This window comes from Sus scrofa, chromosome 3 (genome assembly GCF_000003025.6).
Source record: "Sus scrofa isolate TJ Tabasco breed Duroc chromosome 3, Sscrofa11.1, whole genome shotgun sequence".
Taxonomy (NCBI): domain Eukaryota; kingdom Metazoa; phylum Chordata; class Mammalia; order Artiodactyla; family Suidae; genus Sus; species Sus scrofa.
Genome location: NC_010445.4, coordinates 32,269,293 through 32,287,413, shown reverse-complemented (window position 1 = coordinate 32,287,413; position 18,121 = coordinate 32,269,293). Strand labels below are relative to the sequence as shown.

General features: G+C 49.8%; 1 protein-coding gene and 1 long non-coding RNA gene across 4 annotated transcripts in view; both read right to left on the bottom strand.

The window, feature by feature from the left end:
- TVP23A (trans-golgi network vesicle protein 23 homolog A) overlaps positions 1-11,933 on the bottom strand; it is a 43,118-nt gene extending 31,185 nt beyond the window's left edge. For 2 of the 3 annotated variants that reach the window (XM_005662136.3, XM_021086635.1), the window contains exons 1-2: positions 11,753-11,930; positions 11,423-11,502 (exon numbers count right to left, since the gene is read on the bottom strand). In XM_005662136.3, the coding sequence (XP_005662193.1) occupies positions 11,423-11,502; positions 11,753-11,761 (89 nt within the window). In that variant the 5' untranslated portion in view covers positions 11,762-11,930. Of the gene's footprint in view, positions 1-11,422; positions 11,503-11,752 lie in introns of all 3 variants that reach the window. The other variant, XM_013995650.2, reaches the window with a different exon arrangement.
- On the bottom strand, positions 14,068-17,451 carry LOC106509696. Its single transcript, XR_001307471.2, has 3 exons — positions 16,803-17,451; positions 15,353-15,469; positions 14,068-14,576 (listed from the first exon to the last, which is right to left on the bottom strand). It is a non-coding gene; the product is annotated as an uncharacterized LOC106509696 (long non-coding RNA).

Sequence of the window (18,121 nt, the reverse complement as noted above, 5' to 3'; positions counted from 1 at the left end):
CAGGTTCGATCTCCGGCCTCGCTCAGTGGGTTAAGGATCTGGCATGGCTGTGAGCTGTGCTGTAGGTCACAGACACAGCTCAGATCCTGCGTGGCTATGGTTTGGTGTAGGCTGGAAGCTGTACTCTGATTCGACCCCTAGCCTGGGAACCTCCATATGCCGTGGGTGCAGCCCTAAAAAGACCAAAAAAAAAAAAAATTTAAAGAAATGTCAATACCCTGGAATAAATGAATAATGAGCAAATTAAATACTCTAGATGCACAGAGTCAAGCTGCTGCCCAACATCGGATGAACATCACGGAGCCTGACCACCGTCCCTTTCGGGTCCCGAATGCCCGCCCCAACTGGGTGAACCATAGTTCAGAAGGAATCTCCCTTTGGAGACTGGGCCCTGCTTCTGCAGTCAAGTTCGTGTTAACAAGAAATATAAAGAAGGGGAAGGAAAGCAGCTGGAGACGTGAGGGGTTAATCTCATAACATGCAATCCGTGCCCCGGATCAAAGAGAACTGAAATTGGTCTAGTTCCTTGATTCTGCGGGTGATTTTCCTTGGTAATCATGAACCTTCCTTAAACAATCAGCCCTTGGTGAGACCTGCTTATGTGTCATTATTTCTATATTTTAAAAATAGATGTTAGAGTGGGGAGGGGGGAGTCTAATGTGTTGCCCAGCGTTACCAGGACAGGGGGCTGGGCGAGGGGTCCTCATGACTGGAGGCAAACAGATTTCCTAGAATGACAACAACGAAAACCCCCAATTCTTCTCATCTGTGTGTTGCAGCATGATGTGGGGGGGGGCACTTAGAGACGGGCCCGTGTTGATTTCTGGGAATAGTGGATGGACGGCCACCAAGGCACATCTGCGCCATCTCCTGCCTCCACCCCTTCCTCCCCACCAGCCCCGCCAGCTTCACTTGGGTCAAGGTCAAACACAGAATTCTCAGGAATGCTTTAAATTCCCTCAAATGCAAATTGAATTTGTCCAATTCTAAACCCCAGAGAAAAGCAAGAGTAGAGTCTAAGTGGGGGTTTTCAATCCCTGGAGGACATCAGTTGACAACATCTGGAGTCGGGTTTTTTTTGGCCACGCCTGCTGCATGCAGAAGTTTCCAGGCCAGGGATCGATCCCGAGCTACAGCAGTGACACACCGGTTCCTTAACCCGCTAGGCCACCAGGGAACTCATGGAGTCATTTTGGGTTGTTTCTACACTGGGGGCGAGGGCAGTGTTACCAGCACCTAGTAGGCAGAGTCCAGGGGTGCTGCTAAAAGCCTACCATGCACAGGACGGGCCCAACAAGAATCATCCAGCCCCAAGTATCAACAGTGCCAAGGGTTGCAAAAGCCTGTTCCAAAGAGCGGGGGGCAATGCCACGCTCTCATCCACGCAAGGAAAATATAAGTCCTCCCCCAAGGAGGGCCCAAGAATGCTGTCCCCAGAGCAGAGCTGTCCCCCCCCAAGCACAGCGTAACATAAGATGGGACTCTGGAGCCAGATCATAGGGGTCCGGTCCCCACCCTGCAACGTAATCGCTGTGTGACATCAGGCCAACCCCTCAATTCTTTCCCTCAATTTAATCTTGAACTTGATAAAAGCCAGAGTTATCAACTTCATGGGTTTGTGATACAGCTTAAAAGAATTTCATTAGTAAAGCACTCAGAACGGTGCCTGCGGAGGTTAAGTGCTCAGAAAGTGTGAGCTATGATTTTTCCTTCAATCCAACTTTGTCTACAAAGCAGCTCTTTTTGAGGAAGAGTTTTTATATTGAAGATGGGAGGAGAGATGGACGATGGAAGACAAAACCTTATCCTAACTGATGGGCTCGCTGGGGACTGGCAGGGGTAGTTTTGACACCAGGTGCTTTCTGCCTTGGGACCCGGCCCCCCTGACCTGAGAGTCCCTGTGGCACCTGAGGCCAGGGGGCGGCATTCTCCTCAGTTCAGTTCCCATTGGGCTGGACGAGGACCAACCACGGACTACCGGCCAAAGCTGCCAACAAACCAGCCCTGACAGCTGAGACCAGCAGCTCTGCCTCAGGCGAGAGGACATCCTTCTCCTTTGGGTGGGGATCTGCTGGAAGCCCAACATTTGCGTCCCAGTGAATTTTGTGAAGACAGTGCCTTGAAAGCATAAACATAACTTTCTACACGAGGGCCAGTCTCCAGATCCAAGGACAACCCCAGCGTGACATCCTGTTGCCACTGAGGACCTGCCTCCTCCCCTGCAGCCCCGCCCATAGAGTTGGGACACCCAGGTCATGCTTATCTTTTTTTTTCTTTTTTGCTTTTTAGGGTGGTACCTGCAGCATATGGACGTTCCCAGACTAGGGGACAAATTGGAGCTGTAGCCGCCAGCCTGTGCCACAGCCACAGCCACGCCGGATCCTAGCTGCATCTGTGACCTACACCACAGCTCATGTTAATGCTGGATCCTTAACCCACTGAGTTGAGGATCAACATCTGCATCCTTATGAATACTAGTTGGGTTCTTAACCCACTGAGCCACAACAGGAACTCCCGAAGTCACACTTCTGTTGGGATACAAGATACCATTTAGGAAGACCATCCAAGGTGTCAGGGGTCCCACTGGACTCGTTACATACATTTACCACCTAATTTAGTCCTCTTCACACAGCCCTATGATGGTGCCAACATCATGCCCATTTAACAGATGAGAAAAAAGAGGATCTGAAGGCACCCTGACTTGTTCAAGGCCACTGTGAGTGAAGGGTTAACATGCCAGCCTAGGACTGACCTGGGTCTCCTATGACAGTGTCATATCTGCCTGTTGGCGGCCTGGAACTGAAAACACATTCACAGGTATCACCTCACACTGGTCAGAATGACCATCCTCAAAAAGTCTACAAATACTAAATGCAGGAGAGGGTGTGGAGAAAAAGGAACCCTCCCACACCGTTGGTGGGAATGTAAATTGGTGCAGCCACTATGGAGAACAGTATGGAGGTTCCTTAAAAAGCTGAAAAGAATTATTATATGATCCCACTCCTAGGCATAAATCTAGAGAAAACCATAATTGAAAAACATACCTGCACCCCAGTGTTCACAGCAGCACTATTTATACAAGAGCCAAGACATGGAAGCAACTTAGTGTCCACTGACAGACAAGGAGGTGAAAGACTGACATGCTGAGAACTATAAAACATTAAAATTAAAGAGGAGTCAAAGAAATGGAAAGACATTCCATGTTCATGGATTAGAAGAATTAATATAGTTAAAATGGCCATACTACCCAAAGCAATCTACAGATTCACTGTGATCCCTATCAAATTACTCATGACATTTTTCACAGAACTAGAACAAACAACCCCAAAATTTATATGGAATCATAAAAGACCCAGAATTGCCAAAGCAATCCTGAGGAACAAAAACCAAGCAGGAGGCGTAACTCTCCCAGACTTGAGACAATATTACAAAGCTACAGTCATCAAGTGTGGTACTGGTACCACACAAACAGTCATCAGACCAGTGGAACAGAATATGCCTATATCTGGACAAAACTTTCATTCAAAAGATACATGCACTTTTATGTTCGTTGCAGCACTATTCACAACAGCCAAGACATGGAAATAACTTAAATGTCTATTGACAGATGAATGGAAGATGTGGTACACAATGGAATACTACTCAGCCATAAAAAAGAACAAAATAATGCTATTTGCAGCAGCATGGATGGAACCAGAGACTCAAACTAAGTAAGCCAGAAAGAGATAGACAAATGCCACATGATATCACTTATATTTGGAATCTAATATATGGCACAAATGAACCTATCTACAGAAAAAACAATAACCTCATAGACATGGAGAACAGACTTGTGGTTGCCAAGAGGGAGAAGGAGGGAGTGGGATGAGCTGGGAGTCTGGGGTTAGTAGATGCAAACTACTGCATCTGGAGTGGATAAGCAATGAGATCTTGCTATACGGCACAAGGAATCATACCTAGTCACTTTTGATGGAACATGATAGAGGATAATATGAGAAAAAGAATGTGTATATATGTGTGTGTGTGTATATATATATATATATATATGACTGGGTCAGTTGTTGTACAGTGGAAATTTACAGAACATTGTAAATCAACTACAATAAAAAACTTTTTTAAAAGAAAAAGGAAAAAAGGTTCATTGACAGATGAATCGATAAGAAGATGGGGTATAAATAAACAATGGAATATTACTCAGTCATAAAAAAGAATGAAATCATGCCATCTGCAGCATGATTCTAGATGGATCTAGAGATTATCGTAGTAAGTGAAGTAAGCCAGGGAAAGACAAATATCATATGATATCACATGTGTGGAATCTAAAAAAATGATACAAATAAAGTTATATACAAAACAGAAATATACCCACAGACATAGAAAACAAACTTATGTTTACTGAAGGGGAATGTGGGAGAGGGATAAACTACGAATTTGGGATTAACCCATACATACCATTATATATAAAATAAGTAACAGGGATCTACTGTATAGAATGGGAATTATACTCAATATTCTGTAGTAACCTATAAGGGGAAAGAATCTGAACGAAATACATATGTATGTATAACTGAATCACTCTGCTATATACCTGAAACTAACACAACATTGTCAATCAACTATACTTCAATTTTTTAAAATTTTTTTAAAAAGAAAACATATGTTCATAAACTTGTGCATATATGTTGACAGCGGCATATTCATAAGAATCAAAAACCAGAAACTCAAACATCTAGCGATTCATTAAGGGTACAGAACATGTACTCTATCCACATAATAAAATAGTGTTCAGCTATAAGAGGTTATGAAACATGGATGAACCTTGAAAACTTGATGCTCAGTGAAAGAAGCCAGACAAAAGCCCACATATTGTGTGATTCCATTCACACTGAAATGTCTAGAGTAGGCAAATTCATAGGGACAGAAAGTAGACTGGTGGTTTCCAGGAGCTGGGGGAGGGGAGAAATGGGAAGTGACTGCTGCAGGGCTTCCATCTGGGGTGATGAAAAAATTCTGCAACTACTGTTGCACAACCTTGTGACTACACGAAAAACCACATGGCATCATATATTTTTAAAAGGTGATATGATTTCAATTTTCTTAAAGTTACTGAGGTTGGACTTGTAGGCCAGGATATGGTCAATCTTAGAGAATGTTCCATGTGCACTTGAGAAGAATGTGTATTCTGTTGCTTTTGGATGGAATATCCTATAAACATCTATTAAGTCCATCTGGTTTAATGCTTCATTCAGGGCCTGTGTTTCCTTATTGATTTTCTGTCTGGTTGACCTGTCCATTGCTGTAAGTGGGGTGTTAATGTCCCCCACTATGATTGTGTTATTGTCGATTTCTCCTTTTAAGGTTGTTAGCAGTTGCCTTATGTATTGTGGTGAACCTGTGTTGGGTGCGTAGATATTTAAAATTGTTATAACATCTTCTTGGACTGATCCTTTGATCATTATGTAATGTCCTTCTTTGTCCCTGAAAATATTCTTCATTTTAAAGTCTATTTTGTCTGATATGAGTATTGCTACTCCAGCTTTACCACTGTGGAAAGCAGTATGGAGATTCCTCAGAAAACTAAACATAGAACTACCATTTGATCCAGCAATCCCAATCCTGGGCATCTATCCAGAGAAAACCACGACTCACAAAGACACATGTACTCCAATGTTCATTGCAGCACTATTTACAATAGCCAAGACATGGAAACAACCTAAATGTCCATCGACAGAGGAGTGGATCAAGAAGATGTGGTCCATATACACAATGGAATATTACTCAGCCATGAAAAGGAATGAAATTCTGGCATTTTTAGTAACATGGATGGACCTAGAAACTATCATGCTAAGTGAAGTCAGCCATACAATGAGACACCAACATCCAATGCTTTCACTGACATGTGGAATCTGAAAAAAGGACAGACGGAACTTCTTTGCAGAACAGATACTGACTCACAGACATTGAAAAATTTACGGTCTCCGGAGGAGACAGTTTGGGGGGTGGGGGGATGTGCTTGGGCTGTGGAATGAAAATCCTGTGAAATCAGATTGTTATGATCATTATACAACTACAGATGTGATAAATTCATTTGAGTAATAAAAAAAAATGAAAAAAAAAAGGTGAGTATATGACATGCGAATTATATTTCAGGAAAAAACAAACACACACACACTCACAGACACTATGACACCAAAAGCAAACACAAACATAAAAATAGATAAATGGAACTATGTCAAATTTTACAACTGGTATGCATCGAAGGACCCAGTCCACAGAGTGTAAAAACAACCTATGAAATAGGAGAAAATACGTGCAAATCACACATTTCCTAAGGACTTTGTACCCAGAATCTATAAAGAACTCCTACCACCGAGCAAAAAAAAAATCCAACAACCCGATTAAAAAATAGCACAGAACTTTGGATTGGCATTTCTCCAAAGATGACATACAAATGAGAACATGCCCATGAAAAGATGCTCACTCAACATTGCTCATCCCTAGGGCAACATCAATCAAATCCACAAGAAGATGCCACCACACAACCCACCGCAATAGCTACTGTGCAAAAAAACAAGTAACAATTGTTGGTGAGGATGTAGGGAAATTGGAAGCCTGTGCAGTGCTGGTGGGATTCTTAAATGCTTCAACTGCTATGGAAAATAGTATAAAGGTTCCTCAAAAAATCAAAACTAGAATTACCCTATGACCCAGCAATTTCCCTTCTGGGTAGAAAGAACTGAAAGCAAGGTCTTAAAAAGATATCTGCACACCCGTGTTCACTGCAGCACCCTTCACAAGGGCTAAAACGTGGAAGCCACCCCAGTGTCGAGCGATAGATGAACAAACAAAATGTGATACATACACATAATGGAACATCACTCAGCCTCTGAGGAAGGCAGTGCTGACACAGCCCACGCCAGGGATGAACCTCAAAGACATTATGCGAAATGAAATAGGCCGGTCACAAAAAGACTCTCGGAATCCATTCGCATGCGGTGTCAATTTCAGAGATTCGGAAAGAAAAGGGACAGGGGCCAGGGGCTGGGGGGAGGGGCAACGGCGAGTTAGTGTGTCATGGGGAGAGGGTGGCAGATTTTAAGGTGAAGACGTTCTGGACTGTTTTTGAAACAACATCTGTTTTACAACATGAATATATTTAGCATCACTGAACTGTACGCTTTAAAATGTTAAAATGGGAGTTCCCGTCGTGGCACAGTGGTTAACGAATCCGACTAGGAACCATGAGGTTGTGGGTTCGATCCCTGGCCTTGGTCAGTGGGTTAGGGATCCGGCGTTGCCATGAGCTGTGGTGTAGGTTGCAAATGCGGCTTGGATCCCTGCATTGCTGTGGCTGTGGTGTAGGCTGGTGGCTACAGCTCCGATTGGACCCCTAGCCTGGGAACCTCCACATGCCGCGGGAGCGGCCCAAGAAATGGCAAAAAGACAAAAAATAAAGTAAAATGGCAAAATGGTAAATTTTATGTTATAGGGGTTTTCCCCCACAACAACAAAAAAAGTAAGAAAAAAAAGCAAAACGTAGCCCACTGAGGAAAAACACACGCAGCCTAACAGTTTCTCTACCTGTCCAGGTGTGCTATGCCAGCACATCCTCCACTGATTCGGCCAGGTGCCTTCCCCACACCACGACGCCTCACTGACCTGGAACGAGGGACAGGAAGGGAAAGGGGAGCTCCTGCTGTGGCTCAGCAATTAAGAACCTGACATGGCGTCCGTGAAGATTCGTGTTCGATCCCTGGCCCCGCTCAGTGGGTTAAGGATCCGGGTTTGCCACGAACTGTGATGTAGGTTGCCAACGTGGTTCAGATCTGGCATTGCTGTGGCTGTGCTACAGGCAGGCAGCTGCAGCTCCAAGTTGACCCCTAAGCCGGGAACTTCCATGTGCTGCAGGTGTGGCCCTAAAAAAAAAAAAAAAAAAAAGAGAGAGAGAGAGAGAAAGGACAAGGTCTCTATCCCCAGGGCTCAGCCAGCACCTGTACTGAACAAACCACAGGGTGAAGGTCAAGTTACTATGGTTACCCGCATTTTACAGATGGGTCAGCGGAGGCTCGACAAGGCAAGGCGAACACTGTCCAAAATCACAAAGCCAGCAAGTGGTAAAGGAAGAACTAGCCTTGATATCCCAAACCCCATGACAGGGCCTCAGGCATAATTTCACTTCCCTTCAGAGTCAACCTGGAGTCTATTTCAACCGAGAATTTACAAATAGCAATTCTCACCTGATACTAATGACGCTTATCTTTTAAAACCCAGGGACCTATTTGATCATGTCATTAAAGTTTGAGTCCTTTTCCTAAAGTAGCACACATGTGAAACTTTGGTAACAGTTTCCAGAAAGTTCCTGGACCCTGGGAAGCCCATCCCCACACCCCAGTTAAGAATCCCTTTTCCAGAGTTCGCATCGTGGCTCAGCAGACACAAATCTGACCAGTACTCCTAAGGACGCAGGTTCGATCCCTGGCCTTGCTCCATGGGTTAAGGATCCGGCGTTGCCGTGAGCTGTGGTGTAGGTCACAGACGCAGCTCAGATCTGGCGTGGCTGAGGCTGTGGTGTCGGCTGGCAACATCAGCTCCAATTTGACCCCTAACCTAGGAACCTCCATATGCCAAGAGTGTGACCCTAAAAAGACAAAAAAAAAAGAGAAAAGAACAATAAAGAAAAAGAACCCCCTTTCCATCCTGCTATCTGGGTGACTTCATTTATCTCAGAATTTAGAGCCATCTTTATATTCTGAGCATCAGAATCAACTCCAGATGTTACTTTGTAAATTTCCCAGCCGATCCTCTGTGAATCTGGTTAAGTAGATCCAGGGCTGGAGCAGAATCTCCATGAGGCACACCAGAGGATCTACCAGAGGATTCTGCAATCAGTCGCTCTCAGACACACACATAGCCATGAGTTGGCTGGACTCAACATCTATTCCCCTTAAGGGCTCCTTCATCTGGGTCACTAGGTCAGAAGCCTGGGCATCACCCTGGACTAACCCTCAAAAACCACATCTTTTTTTTTTTTTTTTTTTTCCTACAGCCGCACCTGCAACACATGGATTTTCTCAGTCACGGACAACACTGGATCCAAGCCGCATCTGTGACCTACGCTGCAGCTCACAGCAATGCCGGATCCTTAACCCACTGATGGAGTCCAGAGATCAAACCCGCACCCTCAGAGAGATAATGTCAGGTTCTTATCCTGTTGAGCCACAACAGGAACTCCGGCACAAACCACATCTTGATCATCAGCAAGGCTGGCGGATTTTGCCTCCTCTGTGCCCCTCCGCTTCCCTCCATCTCCCTGCCAGCGCTTTAGTCCAAGCTCCCAGCTTCTGCTTCCTTCTGCCCCTGCAATCCCCCCTCCACCCTGCAATCCCGACCATGTCACTGCCCTGTGCAAACCCCACCTCTAGAACCGCATCATCCAATGTGGCAGCCACATGTCACTATTTCAATTACACATCCAAACTTCGGTGCCTCACACTGGACGCATAGCAAGTGTTGAACAGGCACAGGTGGCTGGCAAGCCCTTCTGGGTGTGGCCCCAGCCGCTGCTCAGACTACACCCCAGGGAACCACTCTCAACTCCCTGGACTCGGGACTCACCTCTAGGCCTCTGCATGGGACCCCTGCCCTATTAGCTGACTCCTACTCATCCTTCTCAGCTTAGCTGTCACTTCCTCCCCTGACCAGCCTAAGTGCCCAAGTTTTTGCCAATCACAGCATTTAAAATACTGACTCATACCAGCCATGGGATACACCCACGCACCTACAGTTTTCAACTGGGAACAAGGTTGCTTCCCAGGGAACATCTGGCAGCATCTGGGGACACTGCTGATGGGTGCTACGGGCATGTGGGGTGGCCAGGGGTGCTGCCGAAGATCCTACAAGGTGCAGCCTCCACAGCAAAGAGGTACCTGACCCCAAATGTTGAGGCTGACCATCCCCGCTCTAGACCAGGTGACTCCAAAGAGGCAGAGGGTGTTGTCCTGTATACCATGTGTCCCCAGACACCAGCTCAGAGGTAGGCACACAGGAGGTGCTCCGTAAAGACTGAGCATATGATGAGTTTAGATGCTGCAGAAGAGTCCCTAGGATTCCAGTTCTCTTAGAGTGCCTTTCCTTAAAGATAATCATTGGTTATTACGGTTTGTGTGTGTTTTTGTTTTTTTAGGGCTGCACCGGCGGCACATGGAGGTTCCCAGGCCAGGGCTTGAATCGGAGCCCTAGCCTCGGGCCTCCACCACAGCCACAGCAATGTGGGCTCCAAGCTGCGTCTGCAACCTACACCATAGCTCATGGCAATGCCAGATCCTTAACCCACTGAGCGAGGCCAGGGATCGAAGCCGTGTCCTCATGGATACTAGTCTGGTTTGTTACCGCTAAGCCACGATGGGAACCCCTCATTGGTCATTATGGTAGGCTGGACAAGGGCCTTCAATCCAGGGTCCTAATCCCCGGAACCTGGGACTGTTCTCATAACTGGCAAAAGGGACTCTGCGGGTGTGATTAAACGAAGGATGTTCAGATGGGGAGAGTAGCGTGGGGTATCCAGGTGGCCCTAGCTGCAATCACAAGTAACACTGAGCGAGGCAGGCAGAGGGAGGTCTGACCCAGAGGCCAAGGTGAAGTGAAAGGGAGCAGAGACCAGCAGATGCTGCACTGCTGGACTCCAGGACGGAGGAAGGGGCCCCCCCGCCAGCAGCCGCCAGCTGCTGGAAAGGGGAAGAAGCAGACTTTCCCCTAGAACTTCCAGAGGGAGTGTGGTCCTGCCGACACCTTGGTGTCCGCACAGGAAAGCCGATTTTCAACTTCTGGCTTCCAGAACTGTGAGAGAATCCATTGCTGTTGTGTTCAACCAACACTCAGTTGACTGAAGCTGAAACTGGGATGAAAATCAAAATTCAAGCCCTTGCCCACCTCTCCAGCCTCCTGCCAACCCCTCTCCCCTCCACCACTACCCTCCAGCGGCAGTGGCTTCTCTCTGACCCTACCACACAGCCTCGGGGCCCTTGAACCTGCTGGTGCTTCTGCTTGGAACACAGCCTTCAGTCTCCCACAGCTGCTGCTTCTCAGTGTTCAGGTTTCAGGTGCAACAACTCCCGAGGGAGGCCCTCCCTGACTGCACCAAGGCAACAGGCCTCTCCCAATTACTCTCACCCCCCTGTTCATTTCCTTCCCAACTCTTCTCACACTAATTATCTTGCGAACATCTTTGTGTGCCCGTTCCAGGTTATCGCCCTCCCCACCAGACCACAGGGTCCCCAAGACCTTGCCTGATCTGTCCAGGCCGAGTCCCTAGTCCCCGTGCCTGGCACGCACCCGGTGCTCAATACATTTCGAATGAATAAATGCACGTGAATGAACCTGCAGCTTTGAGGGGATGCACGCCCAACAGCCAGGCCCAACATACCTGATCTTGGCTTTCCGGAGGGCCAGCTCCTCTTCGTTGCCAAAGTCCAGGGACACGTCCTCCGTATCGTCCACCAGGGCCTGTGGGACACCAAAGACGCGTGAAAGGCCCTTCCACGCCCCAACCCTCTCTGCTGTGGGACCTCTCCTTTTCAGCTGCACTACGAGTCCTTCTCTACCCTCCAGCCCCTCTGGAGTCCGGCGCAGGCCCAAGGCCGGGCTCCCGCATCCCTCCGCCCGCCTCACTCCATCCCCCTTCTCCCCAGGGCTCCTGCAGGCTCTTCGCGTCCTTGCCATCACCCTCCTGTCCCCAGCATCCCCGCGGCCCTACCTGCTTCATCCTTCCCAGGGCCCACCTGGAGCCCACACCCCAAACTGGGATTCTGCCTCTCGCCGCCGCGGAAGAGCTGGGACGCGCAGCGGGCGCGGAGGGCCGGGCTCCGGAGCCCCCGGGAGCGTCCTCCGCGCAGGTTGCTGCTGGGGGCGGGGCGCGCGGGGCCCAGAGCGCAGTCGCGGGCTGGGGAGGTGGGCTTGGCTGCCCCGGTGGGGGCGGGGCTTGGGAGGGTCTCTGCGCCCCGGGGCTCGCTGGGGACCTAGCCTAGGAGCGAAAGAGCTGATGGCAGGTGGAGGGATGGAGCGAGGACAGTGGCAGCAGGGAGAGGAGAATTCGCGGCGGACTTGGGTACCGCAGCCAGCGATCCTGGGAGGCCTGGGGCGGCTGGGTCGGTGCAGGCGGTGGACCTTCCATAAACATCGAATGAGCGAGTGAACGAGAGGATGAATGATATCAGTGTCCAGCAGCTTCATCCACTGTTTGGAGGAAGTCACTGTTTCCCAAGACCTGATCCGAGGAACTCCCCAGGGCCGTTGTCAAAAGCAGTTTCCCAGGAGGGCCCAACCCTGGAGATTCATAAGGCCGGGAGTGGAGCCCTGGCTTCTGCCTTTTAATAGGTGAACCTGCTGCAGTCACGGCTCGGGTACCACTGCTACCTACAGTGGCATCTGCATGCATCCGGGTGCCAGACACATAGCACAAAATAACTGCTATTAGCAGTCATTACAGTGTTTCTGGATGTAACAGGCCTTCCCATGTGTCTCCCAGGAAGGAAGCCTTGCCACCCGAAAATCTTTCCAGTCCAAGACAAGGTCGCTCCCTCTCCTCTCTGCCCTCTCCTCCTCCTGGCCACCCACCCAGAGGCAGAGGCCAAGAGTCTAGATGCCGGGGCCCTGGGTCCTGCCCTTTGTCCTGCCACGGGCAATGGGGACCTGTCCTCCATCCCTGGTGACCCAGAAATGGGCCAGTGGTCCACAGGCTCCTGCCACAACTCACTCACTGCTAGTGCGTGGTGGTGGCTGCCTGCAGTGTGCCCGGGATGGGGCGTGGAGAACAGAGAACAAGGAGATACCTGGCTCTGAGCCCCAGGCGGGTGCTCCCCTCGATTCTGATCCCATGAAGGGTCTGCCAGGTATACATGGAGGGAGGGTACTTTCTCCTGGAAGGGGCATCTTCAGCAGTCAGGGTCTGCGCGGGGCCAGCGAGGCTGCAGCTCCAACAAGTGCTCAGGTGATGCCGATGTTACAGGCTCTGGCCCACCCTTTGAATTGGGAGTATCTAAACCACCACAGTCTGCCTTTCTAGAAAAGCCTAGTGGCTCTTCTAGCCCAAAGCCGGCTGCAGACACAGAAGAAGGTCACAGGGAGAGGCTGGGGTGCCCTAAGCTCCCCTCCCCCGCTGGGCCCCAGCTGCCTGGGAGGGATATGGGGGAGGGGGGCAGGGGCCACAGCAGAGGGCAGGTGGAGGTGAGAAGCCGTTACAGAACATTTAGGGGCTTTTCCTCTGACTCTTGAGAGTCATCGACTGTTGGTATCTGTTAAGTGGGGGCTCAGAGAGTCCCCAAGGGGGGTGAGGAGGTTGGAAAGCCCCCCTGGAAGCCCCGAGTGGGGACAAACTGTCATTCGCAGTCATCAGCTTGGGGTACCCGAAGAATAGCCTCCGTTCCCACCAGGTGGAGGTCATGTGCTCCTGAGCCGTCCTCAGGGGGCACAGGCTGAGGATGCAGATGTTGGGGCCGGAACCAGAGCCTCCAGGAGAACCCGCCCTTCCTCCGCACACACTTGGACAGCCTGCTGAGGGGCCAGCCTGCAGAGTCTGGGAGTGGGCAGAGAGCCCGAGGATCTGGCAGGGAATTCGGCTTTGGCTTTGAAAGCAGCTGCAGGCATTTCACCTGGGGCTGCTGGTTAAATGCAGGTTCCAGGGCCCCGAAACTCCAGGGCCGGGCCTGGGAATCTGCTTTGCATAAGGGTCTCCTTGGCATCAGAGACTCCTGGGAAACACTGGCCTTCTCCCCTCAACGCTGGTGCCACTGGATCCCGACACAAGTCACCTCCGCTTGTCTTAGCCCAGGAGGGGCTGGGGGAGCAGAGCTTTGAGAAGCAGCCCCATCTCTGATCCCTGCAGTGGGGCCTCCAGACCTGAAGCCAGAACCACCCCAGGGAAGGACCTCTGGGCTCAGGCAGCCACTGGCCTCTGGCTGGCCTTGAAGGCCAACCTCTGGCATCAGGCCGCCCTGGCTGGGCACGAGGCTCCCCTCCTCACTGGCTGTGTGGCCTTGGGCAGGCAGCTTCACCTCTCTGCTCAGTCTCCTCACCTGTAAAATGGGACCACACCTCGCCTCACCTGGCAGGGATAATGCAAGGACTAGAGAAAACAGGTGTGAAAGGCTTCTCAGAATTGGGGCTCAGGAAGCAGTGGCCCTGGTGACTCTGGCTGTGGTCATCAGCAGGGGAACTCAAGGAGCCCCTGCAGGCCTGGTAGCACATAGGACCTGAGCCTCATGCCAGAGCCGTTCCTCCTGCCAAGGGACACCCGCCTAAATGGGGAACAGGAGCTGCACATCCAGCGCCATCGGCTGTTTCCTACCTGCACGTACCTGTGACAAATGGCAGCCAGAACGGAGGACCGTGCATCACTCTCCTCCCCGGACAGGCCCCCGGGCGCCGTGGACCAGAAGGCAGAGGCTTGGATTGGACTAACACAGCTGAACTCCGGAGCCCAGAGTCTGGCCGGGGGCAGTGAGAGGGGTCAGCCAGGCTGGACCTCGCTGGGCTCCAAGGCACGCAGACGTTTGGCTCTTCATCCTGTGGGTCAAGGGTAGCTGGCGGGCAGGGTTAAGTAGTGAGTGAGGGCAGCAGTGTGGGATCCACCTGTGCCTGGAAGAGGCCCTGAGCTGCACCCCATCGCCCATCAGACAGGAGGGAAGCAGCAGCTCCCAAGCCAGCAGCCACTTTTCGCCCTCAGCCTGGCATTCCCCACTGGTCCCGAAGATCTGCCCACACGGCACCTGGCAATGGTCCTGCATGCCCCTCACCCCAAAGCAAGGTGCCAGATCTAGCAAGCAAAAATTAGGGAGCCCAGTAAAATGGAACTTGAGGTAAATCACTTTTAAACATAAGTATATCCCATGCAATATTTGGGATATACTTATGCTTTAAAATGATCGGTTGTTTTTCTCAAATTCTGATTTACCTGGTGTCCTCTATTGCATCTGGCAAACTGTGACTCCAGGCCAGGGGGCATCCAGGCTCAGAGGACCCGGGGCTCCCACCCTGGCGTCTGCCCGGCTGTCCCTCGGCCTCTCATCTCCCTGCTTCCCCACAGCTGTGCCCATGTCCCAGGGCCCCTCCCACCTGACCCGGGCCCTGTCCTTCTCCAGGCTGGCAGCCACGGCAGGTGCCCAGAGGGCCGAGCAGCGGGGCCAAGCAGGGCAGGTGGGTCCCTCCCGTGGGCTGCCCTGGGGTGGGGCCAGGCGGTGTGAGGGGTGAGCTCTGGATTTCTGCCCAGTAGACCTCAGCTGTGCCTGGGCCTCTGATCCCAGGCACAGAGATTTCCCACCCTACACCCTCCCAGATCCTATATTCACTCAACTCTCACCTGCTCTGTGCTTGATATGCTGGTCTAGACATGGGAACAGCACTTGGTGAGACACGTTACATGCTTGTCCTCTTTGGGCCAATATTCCACTTGCAGAGGGATTAAAAACCACCAAGCCTGCGGCAAAGAATCCGACAGCAGTGGCTCGGCTCGCTGTGGAGGCATGGGTTCCATCCCTGGCCTGGCACAGTAGGTTAAAGGATCCAGCATTGCCACAGCAGCAACAGGTGTGACTCAGATTCAGCCCCTAGCCCAGGAACTTCCACATGCTGCAGGTGCAACCATAAAAAGAAAAACAAACAAAAAAGCCAAAAAAAAAGCCAACCAAGTAAGAAAAAGAAGTTACAAGAACTATTTGAAAAGTGCACTAGTCTATGGCCATACCACCCTGAACACGCCCGATCTCATCTGAAAAACACACTAAATGCCCCCAAACAATGCTGCCCAGCCCAATCCAGGAGCCAGGAGTCACTATGGAGCCCTTGATGGGGGTGAGACGAGATGGAGTTGTTCTTATAAGATATACACACTGGGGTTTGAAGACCCGGGAAAAGGATGTAAAATATATTCTCATAATTTTTAAATTGCTCACATATTAAAATGATCATGTTTTGTCTATATTGGGTTAAAGTGATTTGACTAAAATCAAACTGCCCTGTTTTTACTTTTTTAGACGTGGCTACTAGAAAATTTAATATGACCCATGTGGCTTGTATTACATTTCTATTCTAGAGAGTGATTGGGTGGAAATTCAAAAGGAGAACAAAAAAATCCACTCTGAACAAAGCCCCAACATTAAAAAAAGTTTGGGGAGTTCCCTGGTGGCTCAGGGGGTTAAGGAACTGATGTTGTCCCTGCTCTGTTCCAACCCTGGCCCCAGAATTTTTGCATACCACAGGCAAGACCCCCCCCAAAAAAGAATTTTTATGCCCCAATTTAAACAAATGTAAACAGCATAATAAACCTTTGTGAACTTGTCCTGATTAAAATTTGTCTTTTCGCATTGACATTCCCTACTTTCTTCTTTTGTATAATTTTGAAGCAAACCCCAGCATCTTATTATTTCACTGTAATATTTTGGTATGTAGCTCTAAAAATGGACTCTTTTTTTTTGTTTTTTTTAGGGCCACACCCTCGGCATATGAAAGTTCCCAGGCTAGGGGTCGAATCGGAGCTGTAGCTGTCAGGCTATACCACAGCCACAGCAACAAAGGATCCCAGCAACGTCTGTAACCTACACCACAGCTCACGGCAATGCCAGATCCTTAACCCACTGAGCGAGGCCAGGGATCGAACCCACAACCTCATGGGTACTCATCGGGTTCGGTAACCGCTGAGCCACGATGGGAACTCCTAAAAATGGACTCTCTTGAAAAAAAACAAAAGCACAGCAATTCCACTCCTAGGTGTGTCCCCACAAGAATTGAAAACATGTTCAGAAAAAACAAACCCTTGGTCCAGGACTGTTGATAGCAGCATCCCCTCTGAGAGCCAGAAGACAGAAGGCATCTAAATGTCCATCAGCTATTGAAGGGGTTAAAGAAAATGTATCCTGCCCACGTCATGAGCTCCTACAGGACCAGTTGGGCCCTACAAACAGGATGCTCAGTGAAACAAGCCAGATACCAAAAAAGCACATATTGTCTGATTGCGTTTAGAGGAAATGTCCAGACGAGGCGAATCCACAGAGACGGAAAGTAGATGAGTGGTTGCCAAGGGGCGGGGGGGAATCTGCTAATTAGTACAAAGTTTCTTTTTGGAGGGATGAAAGTTCTCTGGAATTAGAGGGTGGTGAAGACCGCCCACTTGGGGGAATATCCTAAAAATCACTGTCTGTGACCCTTTAAAAGGGTGACTTTTATGATGTCTGAATTACATCTCAATTTTTAAAAGCTGCCACTTCCTCGTCATCATGCATACCAAAGTGAATAATAACCAATCCTTAGCATTAGAGATTTTATCCAAACCCCCTCAGGTTTCCCATCTGGCTCATCAATATTTTTACTTCCCACAGTTTCTCACATCCCAACAAGGTCACACCCTCCTCGAGATTAACTCATGGATAAATCTCTTTCTTTCTTTTTTTTTTTGTCTTTTTGCTATTTCTTTGGGCCGCTCCCACGGCATATGGAAGTTCCCAGGCTAGGGGTCTAATCGGAGCTGTAGCCACCGGCCTACGCCAGAGCTACAGCAACGCAGGATCCGAGCCGCGTCTGCAACCTACACCACAAGCTCACGGCAACGCCGGATCGTTAACCCACTGAGCGAGGCCAGGGACCAAACCCGCAACCTCATGGTTCCTAGTCGGATTCGTTAACCACTGTGCCACAACGGGAACTCCGATAAATCTCTTTCAACCAGAATTTTCCTCTCCCCAGCTCTTCTCTCGCAGCCTCTTCGTGGGAAGACCCAGGCCCTTTGCCTTTGCATCTTCCCATGGTCTGTGTCCTGCTGCCTCCCTGAGGCGCGAGACCCCTCCAGCCACCCCAGGCCCAAGGGGCAGCTGGAGAAAAGGCAGATAATCTGCCAAAGAAATATCACTGCAGAGATGATGCTGAGACAGAGCCAGGGTGCCAGGTACATAGGAAGGGCTAGGCCTTATCTGCAAACTGTGAAAGGAATGCCATCGGAGCGACCAGAACATCCCCAACAAATGAGATCATCCCGGCCCTCTTATCTTTCCACTCAGCGCAGATCTCACGGGACCTTCCCTGTACTCCCACCTCCGCAGCCAGAGCTGTGCCCCGCCCTCTGCAGAGGAGGAAGTAG